Source organism: Streptopelia decaocto (assembly GCF_964273445.1).
Source record: "Streptopelia decaocto genome assembly, chromosome: Z".
Classification (NCBI taxonomy): domain Eukaryota; kingdom Metazoa; phylum Chordata; class Aves; order Columbiformes; family Columbidae; genus Streptopelia; species Streptopelia decaocto.
In genome coordinates this window covers 4,752,516-4,767,955 of record NC_138657.1, presented here as the reverse complement: position 1 = coordinate 4,767,955, position 15,440 = coordinate 4,752,516, and the positions used below count along the sequence as shown (strand labels likewise).

At 37.1% G+C, this 15,440-nt stretch overlaps 2 protein-coding genes across 3 annotated transcripts in view; one reads left to right on the top strand and one right to left on the bottom strand.

Moving 5' to 3' along the window:
• CCNH (cyclin H) overlaps positions 1–15,440 on the bottom strand; it is a 185,976-nt gene that overhangs the window by 126,677 nt on the left and 43,859 nt on the right. The gene's annotated exons all lie outside the window — the stretch shown is intronic.
• The window catches only part of RASA1 (RAS p21 protein activator 1), a gene marked incomplete at its 5' end in the record, with an annotated part of 60,453 nt that overhangs the window by 14,198 nt on the left and 30,815 nt on the right, over positions 1–15,440 (top strand). The window contains 7 exons of one of the 2 annotated variants that reach the window (XM_082074273.1): positions 2,901–3,050; positions 6,358–6,493; positions 7,306–7,376; positions 9,941–10,058; positions 10,592–10,623; positions 11,706–11,758; positions 12,441–12,591. In XM_082074273.1, coding sequence (XP_081930399.1) covers positions 2,901–3,050; positions 6,358–6,493; positions 7,306–7,376; positions 9,941–10,058; positions 10,592–10,623; positions 11,706–11,758; positions 12,441–12,591 — 711 coding nt within the window. Of the gene's footprint in view, positions 1–2,900; positions 3,051–6,357; positions 6,494–7,305; positions 7,377–9,940; positions 10,059–10,591; positions 10,624–11,705; positions 11,759–12,440; positions 12,592–15,440 lie in introns of those variants that run through there. The other variant, XM_082074274.1, reaches the window with a different exon arrangement.

Genomic DNA, 15,440 nt, shown 5'->3' with positions numbered 1-15,440 from the left:
GTTTTGTAAAATAGTCTTTGCTATTTACTGTCAAACTACTTGAAGATAGTTGTGCAGAGTTGCAGAGTGCATCTTCATGTGGTATTGAAAACAGGTGATAGCTGGATGAAATATAAGCCATGTCTTTCTAAAAACAAAATATTTCAACACTCTTATGCTGCGTGTTGTTTGAATAAAGTTGTTCTATCTAGTGATGAGACTCTGGTAACATGCAGTTATTTCCTGACAAGCATTTTGCATATTCTTAATGGTGTCTTAAAAGCTTGTACTGCAGTGTATATCCTGTTTTTTAAAGATGTGTGCTATCTAAAGAGGCTTCCTGAGGGTTTTACTTGAGCTGTTTTCTGGTGTCATTGCTCAATACTGACTGCTTTACCGCCATGTGTATTTTCATATCAGTTGGTAGTTAAATTCAGTGTTAAATGCTTATTTCTGTAGCTAGTGGTGTAATTTGTGCATTACACTATGGCATAGTCAGTTGTAAAATACAATGTATTTTGCATCAGCTGTTAGTATTTCAAACATATGCTCAGTGACACTGAATTTAATTGCACTTAGACATTAACTAGAAATTTTTATTTCAGAAAACAAACCTCTTCTGAAATAGGGCAAGAAATAGTTTTTAGCCTTGCCTCTGCTTTACCCGATAATAAATGTCTTCTGTTATGCTTGATATAAAATTGTTCCATGGGAGAGAATTTACATAGCCTGTTCAGCATGAGTGATCTTCAGTATATGTGATATACATATACATACACATATGCATATATATATATATACATATACCAGTGTGTATGCATGGCTGTCACCAGCAAGGACGGTGTCCTCTTTGCTCACAGCTTCTGGTCTTAAAATTTGAGCGCCCAAGTTAGTGCTATCATTGTAAGAAATCCCAGTGCCTGACAGAAAAGTTGAATGTTTTGCTTGCAAGTAATCCTGCCTTTTTGTTTTCCTAGTATATTTTTAATTAGTAGTTTGCCTTTTTATTAACACTTCCACCTTCCTTGTTTAGAATGTATGCCTCTAAGTTTGGCAGTGTTTCTCTCAATAGAGTTAAGATTATTTTTCTCAAGTGGGTGATAAATAAGAAGAAAGAAAAGCTTAGTGAACCTATTGTTAGTTTAAAATAGGCTCCATGGAATGTTGGTTTCAAACAATTTCTTGATCAGGAAAGCTTCTTGGGTCTCCAGGGAGTTTCCTACTTTGTCAAAGTCGGTCTATCCTTAATCTGGGTTGTTGTGACATTTACTGGGAATGAACAAACTTGTGTTCCAGCTGTGCTGCGCACGCTGATGAGTGGAATATTTCATCCTCGGTACTTCAAAACAGACAGTCTTGATTTTTGTTTCATTTCCTAAAGGACCCTGGTGGCAGGTGTGCTGCGATCATTTCTTTGCAGACCATGTTTAAACAGCAGGTCTCTGTTCGTGAAGCTGCCTTGCTCTGGGATGGAATGAGACTGGATCTCACTAACGTAACTCATCTGCAGCAGTCTCAAGTGCTCCGTGTGGAACAGACAAGACAGCGCCCCCCCCCTTTTTTTTAATGATTTGACTTGTTTTGGTCAGGATGAGGGAGAGAAGCAAAGGAGAGCTATACTAGCAAGGACACAGCTTTGCCATGGTAAATTTTATACGCTGGTACTGCTTCTGCTGGTATTCATGATGTTTATCAGTTTGGTCTTACTGATTTTTGTACTGATAGAAGATGTCAAAACTTTTCCTTCCATTTAATAGGCAAAAATGCTCATGATCCGATCTTATCAACAGCTCAGCTATTCAGTTGGGCTTTTTTTAGGTTACTTATCTGTGTACTTTTTTGTATTCTTGCATGTATTAATTCAAAAGGTCGTTTGCACGTCTCTTCCAAAAGGTATTTGTGTGTCTCTTGCAAGATATCTATGAACTATTAGAACTAAAATGCGGATGGTCAGAAGTGGTGAATTATTTAAATTGTCTAAAACAGCAGCTTGGTGGAAGCTGATGTTTTCTTGAGTGTAGAAATTAAAGATTGAGTTAACCACAGTCACTTGATGAAAGCAGAGCTAATAAAACGCTGTGACGTTGTGAAAGTGATGGGAACAGAGCTTGGCTTTGTATTTGAATTGCTCCCACCATTGCTGCGTTTTTTTGTGGTGGTGGTTGGGTTTATTAGTTTGTTTGTTTGTTTTTCACACCCACCAGGGACAAAAAAAATAAATCCTAATAGTTGTCATTTGTAGTAGAGTTTTCTGACAAAAGTTGTGTAAATAAACTGAGATAAGGCTAATGAATTAGCAAGTGGTAACAGTCTAACCTTTAGTGTAGACTGAAGTCTGCCTTTGCCATGTTTTGCAGTCTGTGATTTGCCACACATCTGCACTTGCTTTTAATTGATAGGGTGCGTGTTGTGATTAGGAAAGACTCTTTTGGGGCTGGATGGTGGTCTGGTGACTCCTGTCACTCCAAAGCAGGCTTTGCTGCAGTGGTACCTGTGTTTGTCAGCTGAGAAACCGGTCCTTACAGCTCACTTCTCAATTTATGCTTTTGGAAAATCCAGCTGGAACCAAAGCCCGTGTAGGTTTAAAACACAACAATCTTCCAGGTCTGATGAGTCACCTCTGCTTCTGTTTATTTAAAGAAAGCACATTAGGAGAGAAAAGCTGATAGGGCCTCCACCCCTTGGGATGGTTCATTGGGAAAAGCAGGTCATCTGAAAAACTAATCTGTCTTAAAAAAATACTGTTTATTGGAAATAACCAAGCTGGGAGGTTGAACCTGTAATGACCTGGTAACTTTGAAACAAATGACTGGAGTTGTATCAGTTTGGACTGGAAGCTGTTGTTAATTTCACAGGTCTGTTCTGTGAGAATAAACAAAAATCTTAAATTCTAAGGGCAATCACTGTTATTCTTTCTTCAGGTGGTATCATGGAAAACTTGACAGAACAATTGCAGAAGAACGTCTTCGACAAGCGGGAAAACCTGGAAGTTACCTTATTCGAGAGAGTGACCGGCGACCAGGTTCATTTGTGCTTTCATTCCTTAGTAAAACAAATGTCAATCATTTTAGGTGAGAATTGAATGTTTTATTTTAAAATACTATGGTCTGTTTATTTTTGATTTTAGAACACAATAGAGTACAAACAGAAAACAATCATTGTATTATAACTGAATATTTTTTACTATTGTTGCATGGTATGGATTTTTACTCACATTTAATTGTTTTAAAATATGCTGCTTTAAAGTTACTTTATAGCCTAAAGAACAAAAATGTGAGGAAACCAACAAAATCTGGGTAGCAAAGCCTGTCTAAAGCAGTTGTGAATAGACTTAAAGCAACATTCAGATTTCATTAGTCAGTCAAGGAGATGGTTTTGAATCTGTTCCGTAGTAGCCGTTGTAGCTCATAGAACATACTTAAAGTGCTAGCACATCTGGTTGCTTCCTAAATTTTGTGGGAGGGAAGAAAAAAGACTAAGAAGAAACAAAGAGATTGTGTTTAATAATCCCAGGGTTTGATAGAAACAGCTTTCAGAATGTGTTAGAATTAGTTGTTCTAAATACAAGTAGCTCTTTATCCAAAGTTGTAACTAGGATTCTTTTACCATCGCCAAACTGAGTACATTGGAAAAAGCCATTTATTCTTTATTTTAAATAAGACGTATTCTTAAAAGAGCTTGAAAGTTAGTCAGCAAGTGGAGTGCTGCAGTGTAATGTTCATCTTCACAAAATACATAAGCAAATGTTTCTTTAGCAGTAGAAGAAATCTTCGTCAGTTGTCTTGATAACAACAAACAAATACAAAGCAAATTCTTTGACTTCTGAAAGTGGGAATTATCTAGAACATCAACATATGAGTCACTATATGTGTGGTTTACAAAGGGAGGGAGTTTTTGGTTGCATCTGCTGTGTGATGAAGTTTGGTTCAGAGGTCCTGATCCACCATTCACATAATTCTCTTAAATGCAGCCAGTGTAGCACACAAATAGTATCTAATGTCTGCGAGTTGCTATCTGAGCTATCAGTGTCAGCTTCTCAGCTGTGCCCAGACTTGTTTGGGAACTGCTTATTGTGTTGCAGTAGCAGAAAAGTACACTGTGCTAATGCTTGCTTTCTAGTGCTATTTTAGAGTCCTGGATTATTTTTAATAACTTTTTATGAAGCCAATATCGCACAATTGGCTGTTGGTTCATGCCCCCAAAAAAAGTCTTTCTAGCATCTCAGGTAGAAAATAGTCTAATGATTTTGGCTTCCCTTAAGGAAAGGTTCCTTACCATATTTTAAAACCTCAGAGAATCTTTAGTTCTCAGACCCGTAAAACACGCAGAGATAAATATCCAAATGGAATTAATTTGTTAGTTGATACTGTTCTTCAGAGACTGCACATGTTTTCAGTTTCATTCTTTAGCAAGTGCATATTTCAGTTTGTTATTAGATAGGCAAGTGTTACACCCAGGAACATGGCCAACCTTGGCAATGGCAGCGTTAATTTCAAGCAAATGTAGGGATGATATCCTGTGTCCCACAGAGCAGAGCTGATCACAGAATCACAGCGTGTCAGGGATTGGAAGGGACCTGGAAAGCTCATCCAGTGCAATCCCCCCATGGAGCAGGAACACCCAGATGAGGTTACACAGGAAGGTGTCCAGGCGGGTTGGAATGTCTGCAGAGAAGGAGACTCCACAACCCCCTGGGCAGCCTGGGCCAGGCTCTGCCACCCTCACTGAGAAGAAGTTTCGTCTCATATTTAGGTGGAACCTCCCGTGTTCCAGTTTGTACCCATTGCCCCTTGTCCTATTACTGGTTGTCACTGAGAAGAGCCTGGCTCCATCCTCCTGACAATCACCCTTTATATATTTGTAAACATTAATGAGGTCACCCCTCAGTGTCCTCTTGTCCAGCTCCAGAGCCCCAGCTCCCTCAGCCTTTCCTCACACGGGAGATGCTCCACTCCCTGCAGCATCTTGGTGGCTGCGCTGGACTCTCTGCAGCAGTTCCCTGTCCTGCTGGAACTGAGGGGCCACAACTGGACACAATATTCCAGGTGTGGTCTCCCCAGGGCAGAGCAGAGGGGCAGGAGAACCTCTCTGACCTACTGACCACCCCCTTCTAACCCACCCCAGGTACCATTGGCTTCCTGACCACAAGGGCCCAGTGCTGGCTCATGGTCACCCTGCTGTCCCCAGGACCCCCAGGTCCCTTTCCCCTACACTGCTCTCTAATAGGTCATTCCCCACCTGAAGTTGTTCCTGCCCAGATACAAGACTTTACACTTGCCCTTGTTCTATTTCATTAAATTTTTCCCTGGCCAACTCTGCAGCCTGATGAAGAAACTGATGTTTCCACCAAAGTTTGATCTTTGCCAACTGCAGCCAACCCAGGAAGGGTGAAACTTCCATCGCTAAAAACTGTCCCTCATATTTTGTTTTCTAGAAGTGTTACTTTTCACATTAAACTTTTCATAGGTTTCTGTGCAACTGAAATCTCAATATTTTCAAGTTTCTTAAACTCTGTTGATTGTTTTGGTGCATCTTGGAAGTTGCTTGCAGACATGCATGCTCATGAAGCATAAGATTGATTTATAGCTTATGAATCTGTCAAAACTAAATATTTTTTCATTGGAGTGTTACCTTTTTTGGTGAATCAGTGACACAAAATATTTTGAAGGAAAATATTTGTCTTTTAATCTTGTCCTTCAGACTTTTTTGAGATTACAGAAGTCTTTTTGTATTTGCAAGCTCAGTGTGCTGAAGAAATAATAATGTGAAACACTAAATTTGAAATTTTTGTTAAGCTTTTTTTCTCATTAGTTAGCAAATTTTTAAATTGAGTATAAGGAGATTATTCCAAAGTAATTTAACTTTTACAATGGATGCTAAAATAAGTGTAGGAAACTGACTGATTTGATTATACAATGCAGAAAAACACCCTCAAAAATTAAAGTTATTTGTTGTTAAAATATTTTACCAGTTTGTTAAATTTATATAAGCCTGTCATAAAAGGTGTATGTCCTGCATGACACAAGTAATAATGCTGTTGTGTCTATTAGTGCATTAATTATTTCAGTTTCCAGGACATTCACAATTACTTTTTTGTGTAGTTTCGTTTAGTTTTGACAGATGTACTGGGTTTTTTTTGTGAATCAGCACTTCCTTTGGAGTCTTAAAAAACTGGTGTATCATATCATATATATCTGTAATCTTTGATGAAATATTCATTAGCTAAGATTGATTTACATGTTTATAGAGAACTTGTAATACTGCATTTTCCTGAATGTAGACACTGCTTTAAAAACTAAATATTATCCTAATTTCCTTTTTCTTAAAAAAAAAGACGAAACTTTTTCTTATGTCAAGCTTGTGTTTTTTAATTAACAGGATTATTGCCATGTGTGGGGACTATTACATTGGTGGACGTCGATTTGCTTCACTCTCGGACCTAATTGGTTATTACAGTCATGTGTCCTGTTTGCTGAAAGGGGAAAAGCTCTTATTTCCTGTAGCACCTCCAGAGGCAAGTAGTAAAACTTTATTAAGTGTCATTTACTTAAGTATTAGTATCTTTAATCACCATTCATAGTTATCTTTGAAAAAAGCATTGTAGCAAGTTTCCTGTAGTTCTAGACAGGCTCAGTATATGTTGAACTATAAGGAGCATAAACATACATTCTTACTGATAAAAAATAATGATTAAAAAAATATCGCTGTTTAATGAAAATGTGTGATGAGAATGCTAGATGTCAGGTGTTGCATTTATCTCCAAATGTAGTAATAAGATTGTAAGTAAACAGATAAAAATGCGCAGTTCTTGGCTAGTAAAAAGCACCATTGTAATGCAGCCTGTACTATTTTGTGATATTTTCTGTGTCTAACAGTGGTTTCCAAAATATGCACCCTGGAAATTTCTGAAAATGTGGCTTCTTTCATGTGCCTATCCTTAAAACAAGATAAGAAAATAAAATAGTGCCGCCCCTAAACAAAACCTGAAACCTAAATAAAGTTGCTTCTGAATATTAAACTGGAAATTTCTAGTCTAAGTGGAGTAAATTTTTAAAGTATACTTCTATGGGAATTATTTTATTGGTCTTTTATTTTGAAGATGATAAATATCCATTATGAATCATGCTACAAGATGAAGTAAAATGAGAGCTCTCATCGCTAACGGTCACTTACACTTTTCTAGCTCTCAGTGGTTTTGATCTTTGAAAATTTAAAACAGGCAAGGGGGATATAAGTGACTATGACCAGAACAGTGTAACAGTGGGTGGGATTCTGGGCTGGAAAGAGGGAAAACTGTTATCTCTCCTCTTTTCTCTTAAATTGTAGCCTGTGGAGGACAGAAGGCGAGTTCGAGCAATTCTGCCTTACACCAAAGTGCCGGAAACTGATGAAATAAGGTATGTTTTGATAATAGTAGCAATTTTGAAATGGTCAAGGCTATTTATAAATACTAACGATTTAAGTGTGTGTTCATACGCAAATACCGTCCAGTCCAGACTTAACATGGTAGTGTTATAGGATGCTGCTGCTCTGTTTTTTTTTGTTGGAAATAGTAATAAGACTTTTTATTCTCAGTATATTTGTTTGTGCTAATTGTAAGGGAATTTACATTAGGTTTATCATAATGTTACAGTTTTGAATTGTATTTTATAAAGCCCTACATTTTTCTCCAAGAATGTAAATTTGTGTATGGAAGAATTTTGTGCAGAAATGCCGTGTGTGAGTGCATGAAATAAATAAGCTAGGCTTTTTTCCTGAACTGACTGCAGAACTAGTACCAGATAAATAGTTCAAGCTAAACCAATTCTGACCACTAGAAAGACAATGTGAGCATTGACTAATCATAAGATGCAGGAATAAGAAAAAAGGTGCAATGTTAAAAAAAGCTTTGCCTTTGATGTCCTAGTATTTATTTTCTTACCCGTGTTTATGAAATTGGTGACTATTTCTTCTAAGTTGTCTATCCATAAAATGAGCAAGAGTGATTTTCGCTTTCCTTCTTGTCCCTCCTCCTTTTGGAAAGAGTTTGTATCAAACAAATAATACTTTAAATGTGTAATCTCCCATAATTTAGAGATCTTAAAAAATGACTGGATTGTGGGCCTGCTTCTCCTATTCTCATATTTTTCGGTTAACTGTTACTCTTGTTCTAACATTGATGATAACTCAACAATTTCTTAGGGGTTGTCTGTAGTCCCCACTTTTCTTGCATTTTCATGACATACTGTGTGGAAAGGAAACAAAACCAACAGTCTGTACCCAACAGAAGAGGATGTGCTGTGTACTTGGAATTAATACTGCCTTTTTTTTTTTTTCAGATGGAAAAGTAGGAGGATTTGAATGAGATTTGTAGTGATTTCTAGTCTGTCTAATGAGACTTGATTTCATAAGTTCAGTCAACACCCCAACTGAATTGGGAATTGGCTTGTTCTTAGGAGTATTAGTGTAAGAAATAAAGAAAGGTGTATGAGAGCTTTATATCCTCATTGGGGTGGAAATCTATCCCAAGGCTCACAGTCCAGTCATGTCTGACCTCTTTCAAGAACTGTAAGCATATTAATCTCTCAGATAATGTTTTTCTAAGTGGATGAGAAGGTGGTGGTAAGACAGGGGAGACTCACTAATTGCATATTGCAAGTAAAGCTTCCTACTATATGTAGGAATAAAAAGATAGATTGAGTCCATTAAGTGCTGTATTGCACCTGCCCACTTAAGAGGAAAAAGCATCAAAAATTGTAGAAAATGATACCTTTTCTCCATCTTTTAGGATACAGCTATAATGCAAAATTATTTGCTTGTTTTTTGAGGTCCACATGGCTAAAATAATTCTGGTTTTGGCATAGCTGGGACCAAGCTTCTCAGTTTGTTTTGGGTGAAATTAATATGCTTTCAAAGACTACGCATTTCAGAGAATCTTTACTTAAATTTTTTGATACCACAGTTGAAATTTAGAAAGTTTGAAATATTACAGAGTTAATTTTCAGCCTGTGTTCCATGCAGTAATTTATTCTTTGTAACAGAGCTGATGGAGGGTGCTCTTGCTGTCGATGGCCCATTTTTAGGATTTAGGTACATTAGAACCTGAATTTATTCTGTGTTTTCAGTAGTGCTTTGTTTTTTTGGTTTAAAATTCTTGCTGTTTCCTTTGTGCTCTAATTAATGCCTTTTTGGTTAGCCTACCTCAAGTGAAAGAAATGCCACAGGAAAATTGCAATGTAATTTTGGGCTGAAATGGTATTTAATGAGCTTCAATACTTCATTGCTATCTCATGTACCCTTATGCGTCATCGAACTTGATTGTTAAGTCTCGCTGTACTACGGTAAAAGGTTTTCCTGTGACCCGAGTTTGGGATAACACTTACGGAGTAAATTACACTAACCTTCCAGAAATGAAACTCCCTTAGACATGCTAATGCTTCTCATTTATGAATTTCTTGTAGCTAATTGCATGGCTTCTCTGATAACTATTCTGTACGCTCTTTGTAACACTTGTCTTCAAATGTGACAACATAAATAATAGGTATTACACAGGCTTGCATTATGCAGTGTTAGTTTTCAATGAAAGGAGTATTATTTTCTTATAGACTCTTCAGGGTATTTCTCATTATTTTACTTATGTTTAATATTTTATCCTTCTTGATAAAAGAACAATATTATCTTTTAATATGGTTGTGGTGTTACTTTTGTTTTATACATCCTTAGCGCACTTTGAAGTTGACAGGACTGAAATATGTATTAGATACTAAATGTAAATTGAAAGTATAAATACTCATATATAGTAACAATTTAAACTGTGAAGAAAAATACACATGTTGTGCCTGGGGTATCAGTTAATGCAGTTTTTAATAAACTTTTTTTTTTCAAGTATTTTGCTTAAATTATACACAAGAATTCATTGTGTTCATTAAACTTTGTATTATGTTTTTATCTCTGATTTAAATCATGCTGTATCTCTCTTCAGTTTCCTTAAAGGGGATATGTTTATTGTCCATAATGAATTGGAAGATGGCTGGATGTGGGTTACAAACCTACGAACAGATGAACAAGGTCTTATTGTAGAAGACCTAGTAGAAGAAGTGGTAAGTAATTTTATACTCACATTTCTTAAATGAGATTTTCTGATAAAAATAATATTGTAATAAACCAACACTTGTGACATTTAATTGCCCATTTTCCAGTTATGTGCTTTTCTACACGTAGTGATTTGATCTACTAGCTTTAAAGTGCTAAACAAACCTTAAAGCCTAATTCAGTATCAAAAAAGTGCTTATTCATGTGGTGTTCAAAGAGAAGTACAAACGAATGGTACTGTAAATTTACTAGGTTGAGTTAACCTCAAGAAAGCTGAGATTTTAAGAAGTTACCACCTCTAAAGAAGGACTTGAAACATGACACAGGCAATTCTCTGAAATAACATATTTTGGCTGAATTTCCACTTAGTGAATGAGGAGGGAGACTTCTTTTCATAGAACTGCAGTAAGCCCTTTAGTTCAAAAATGTCTCCAACTTCTTAATGTTTTTTTTTCTACAGAAGGTCTTAACCTATGAAGTTTATTTTTTTGAACTGAGCTGTACTGTTGTCATGCACTTAATATGTTAATTTTCTTATTAGGGAAGAGAAGAAGATCCACATGAAGGCAAAATGTAAGGATTTTTGTTTCGTTATTAAAAGCAATCATAACTATTTGTAAACTTCAGCTATGAAATTTCCCAACTTTGGGGAAGATGAAGGAAAGAGATTTATTTTTTTTCATCTCAAGACTTTTTTCTGTACTAGCTGCTGAAGATGCATGGATAATTAATGTGAAAGAGTCCTGTAATAGGTATGCCTTTTGCTGATGGGTTTTGCAGTGTTAAAATCTTAAATTAGTCCCTGTAGGGTCACTTTCAGCCAAAATATGTGCAATGGAGTATTTTCTGAAAGTAATGTTTGCCTAAGAGGCAAAGTGTTTTCAGTTCTGCACAACTGTAAACGCTGGGGAGAGAGCAAAATACCATTAGAAAAATAAAAGTATGATACCATGTCCTGGGGTGCATCAAGCACAGCATTGCCAGCCAGGCAAGGGAGGGGATTGTCCCGAAATTTACAACTAGGGCTCTTTTCTCATACCTAAAATGCCGTATTTTTAGCTTTCCTTTAAAGGACAGACTGAGGTATTGGGTTGTAGCATGTCAAGCTGTTCTCTGTAGTCATAAGTATCCGGATAGAGGCTGCTGAAGTATTTTAGGACACTGCTCTGACGCAGGACCCTGGGAAGGTATGAGGTGTGAGCTCAAAGCAGTTTGTATTCAATAAACTGACAAAAGTAGGTTTTGTTTCCTCACTTCCTGGCAAAATTCAGTTCGTGTTTCTGTGTACGGTGTTTAACCTCCCTGTTTGGGCTTTGGATTTCATGACTCAAGTAAATTGCTGTATGAGACTGACTTCAAATTATGCCTATCAGATTATCCAGCATTTAGACAACTCATTTTCATCTCTAAGCACAGTTGAATTTGAACTTCAAGTGTTGGACATTTTTATTGAAATTATTTATATACTTGTTTAGTTTATTTCATGCTGTTGGTAGAACAGAATCATTGAGCAGCATAATGATTATCTCATCTATATGTATTAGGTCTTTTTAAATAAAGATCAATTCATAGGTGCCAGAGCCTTGGATGTCACCACAGCCAAAAAAGAGAACTGGTAGTCTTGCTTTCTAATTTTTCTCTTCATCTTTGTTAAGATGGTTCCATGGGAAGATCTCCAAACAAGAGGCTTACAATTCGCTGATGACAGGTACTTGTATTTCTGATCGAAATACAGAGGTAGTGAAATGGTACAAAGTGATCCTGTTCATATTAAACTGTGGCAAAACTTCCTTTTATATGTGAACATACATTAGTGTCTTAGTCTGACCAGCCCCTGTGGTTGTAACTACATTGCAAAAACTGTTGTGGCTATGAATATTGAGTATGTTCTCAAGTACAGTTAATTTCATAATTTTTGGTTGAAATAATTTTTAAAAATAATAATTTTTTTACTTATGTCTTCATCAAAAACCTGTAGAGAATATGTTTTTATATACCTGAAGGAAAATACATTACAAACTTTTTTAGCCCTTTTGTAGAGCAAATATTTATTTAAATGAAAACATCAAGATTTCTGGCTCATATTGTTAAATAGCATACTTTAAATATTAGGACAGAAATTGTTAGTTTTTGAAAACATATTGCCCAACTTTGTATGCTCTTGTAAAGAGGTGGCAAAAATGTGGCTAGGTTGCCAGCTGCTGCTGAACCATTTTGCATTAATTTTGGCAGTTTATTACTATTTCATCGAGTTTGAGATCACTGCTGCAACTTACCTTACAGACTTTGTATTTTTAAATGTGCAATTTTTACTAATTTATGTGGAAATAGATTGATAAGGACTCATATATAACACTAAGAAAAATAACAACATTATGGTATCTTTTCAGTTGGTCAGGTATGCAGTTTTCTGGTGAGGCCTTCAGATAATACGCCTGGTGATTATTCACTTTATTTTCGGACCAGTGAAAATATTCAGCGTTTTAAAATATGTCCAACATCAAACAATCAGTTTATGATGGGAGGCAGATACTACAATAGGTGAGTTTTAATTCTAAGAGGAATTGTGCATATTTTATATTTGTGTAAAGGATTTATATAACTTTCTCCTGGTAATCATTTACTGCTATAAGACTGTAGCTTTCTTACCTAACTTGCTTAGTAGTTACTTCTAACTGAGCAAATTCTCAAAGCTTGCAGAAGCCTGAGTGTACCTTGTTTATTTTAAGGAGCTGTCATTCTGCAAACTAATTTCTTCACACTATAGATTGTGGATCATATGGATCATATGTGGATCTGTAACTAAGAGACAACAACGCTGTGTTGTTGTGGAAGCTGCTGTTTGTATTCTCGTCTATTTGAAAAGGGAAAACAAAAATGTAAATTCTATCTGAGAAGTTCAATGGGGTTTTGAAATAATAGATATTTACAGAAACAGCGAAAAATACTTTTGTTGTTGGAAAAACTAAATTGTGTTGTAATGTATGTGTGAAACTTGGTTCAGAAGTACAGATCACTTCATTTAGAGTGAGCAAACTTGGGATCTGTTTGGCTTGCTGTTGGTACCAAAAAAAGTTATTTGTACAAAAAGAATAAGAAATAACAGGAGATATGTTTCTCCTTTTGTGGGAGAAGATATCAGTACAGCTCCAGCCTTGAGAATCTTGGTTTTAGAGTTGTAGATGCGAGACTTCTCAGTAGTGAAAACTCACCTCCCACTTTTTAACAGAGGCTATTGCCTCCCTCACAAAATCAGCACTTTTCCAGACTTGCTCACCTAGAACCAGGGCATTCTTCATCCCAATAGAGAATTTCTCTCGCTTCCAGCTTGGCTTCTGAGCAGGTAGAGATCCAGCAGCTGATGTGTCTGAGGAAATGTCAAGGTCTCCTAACTAAGAAGTTCAGTGGATGCTGGTGTGAGGCTAAACAATTGGAACCTTATAAACCTATGCATATCCCACACCCAGGCTGCTTGAATACCTTCTGCATTAATCAGTCTGGCCTCCAAACATTCTCATTGAAAACCAAGCTAGCTGCAGTTTCAGCCTTTCATGAAGGTAAATGCTCTGTTACCCATTTTCTAGTTAAATGGCTTATTAGGAGGATGATAGACCAGGAGCCCCCACCCTAGGTAATGTCAAACTAACGGAGCAAATTACTGGAGCTCTGAATAGTCTCGGATGGTTTTGCAGCATTAAATAGTATACTTTCAGAAGGTTGATACATTAAGTGAGTTACTGCTTGAGATTACTTTAGAATACAGTGCTGGATTCACTTGAGGCATGTATATAAGTTACATCTATCTGAAGAAGGTTCTTTCCATGGTGTCGAATGGAAAACAAGATCTTACAGTTAAGCACCACTAAACTATAACAAAATGCTTTTAGGTTTTTTTTTTTAATATTTTAATAGTTGCAGGGATCTTCCTCAGTGTGAGAGGATCTGCACAGCTTTAAAAGGCTTACTTTTTGTTGCACGTTTTGGTGGATTACTACTACATTCCTAGGCTCACATTCAGTCACATATTAAGCTGTTTCCATAAATGCTCTCAAGGTATCTCCTTTGAAATCTGATACTACTATTAGACCACGTCTTTACAGAATTGTGTTTGGTAGGAGAGTATATTAAATACTATCTTACAGTTTTTGTGATGATGAGTGTTGATTGGATTACAGTTGTAGTCTCAATAAATTGTAGACCACGATTTTCCATACAAAAGTAAGAAGCTGAAGGATAATAAGGACCCACAAAACGAAAGAACTTGTGTTTTGTTTTGTTTTTTTTTTTCCTCTGATATATTTTATAAATCCAGACGTGGGACTGGAACCACAATAACCTACTGCTGGTATTCCAGAAGTTATTCTGTGTGATCATAGGGAAAGAGATCCTGGGCACGTCTCGGGAATCTCATAGTCTGTGCTGCACAGGGAGGCTTATTTTTTCCACCAGCCTGTTGCTTTTGCTTGTGCACCCACCACACTCTGTATGTAAATAGCTTAAAATTTCTGTTGTTGAGTATGACCTACAGGCTGTGTTTGCAATCCGTCATACTGAGGTCTGCTGTCATTATTTCATTCGTTGGTATCAGTTCTGCTGAACAGCCTACCTGTAGTCTTTTATCTTTCCACTTCAGTCCAAATGTATAGCACCTCTGTTACATACATATCGGGGAAATTACTTTGACTATGTAAAAAAAGGAGTATTTTCCCCCAGACTTTAGTAAAGCTATGATCTTTTTGTTTATTCCTTGAAAAATATTTTCATGGAGAAATTGTCACAGCCAGTTCTTGGTGGCCATACTGAGCCTGGCTGGGGTAGAGTTAATTTTCTTTTCAGCAGTCTGTATGGTGCCACGATTCAGATTTGTGGCCAAAACAGTGTTGATAACACACCAGTGTTGTGGCTCTTGCTGAGCAGTGCTTGAACAGTGTTGAGGCTTTCTCAGTTTCCCAGAGGCTCAGATTGACCAAAGAGAGATACGCTCAGCAATAAAAAACAGAGGGGATGTTTCGTCTTCCAAGGCTGATGTTGCTCAGACTGTCTGGGCATCAGTCTGCTCGTGATGGGTGGTGAGCGATTGCTTTTGCATCACGGGTCCCCCCTTCTTCGCTTAGCAGGCTCTCTTTATCTTGACCTACAGAGTTTCATCGCATTTGTTTTTTCCTGTGTTCTCCCCTGTCCTGAGGGCAGGGGATGAGCAAGCACTGCAGGGTGTTTATCTGCTGGCTGGGGTCAGGCCTTTTAATGCCCCCTTCTCCCTCTTCCCCTTTTCTTCGGCTTTTATTGCTGAGTGCGGGGCTATATGGGGGGGAATATCCCTTTGGCTGTGTCAGGCCAGCTGTCCTGTTGTGTCCTGTCCCAGCTCCGTGCCCAGCCCTGCTCTGCTTGCG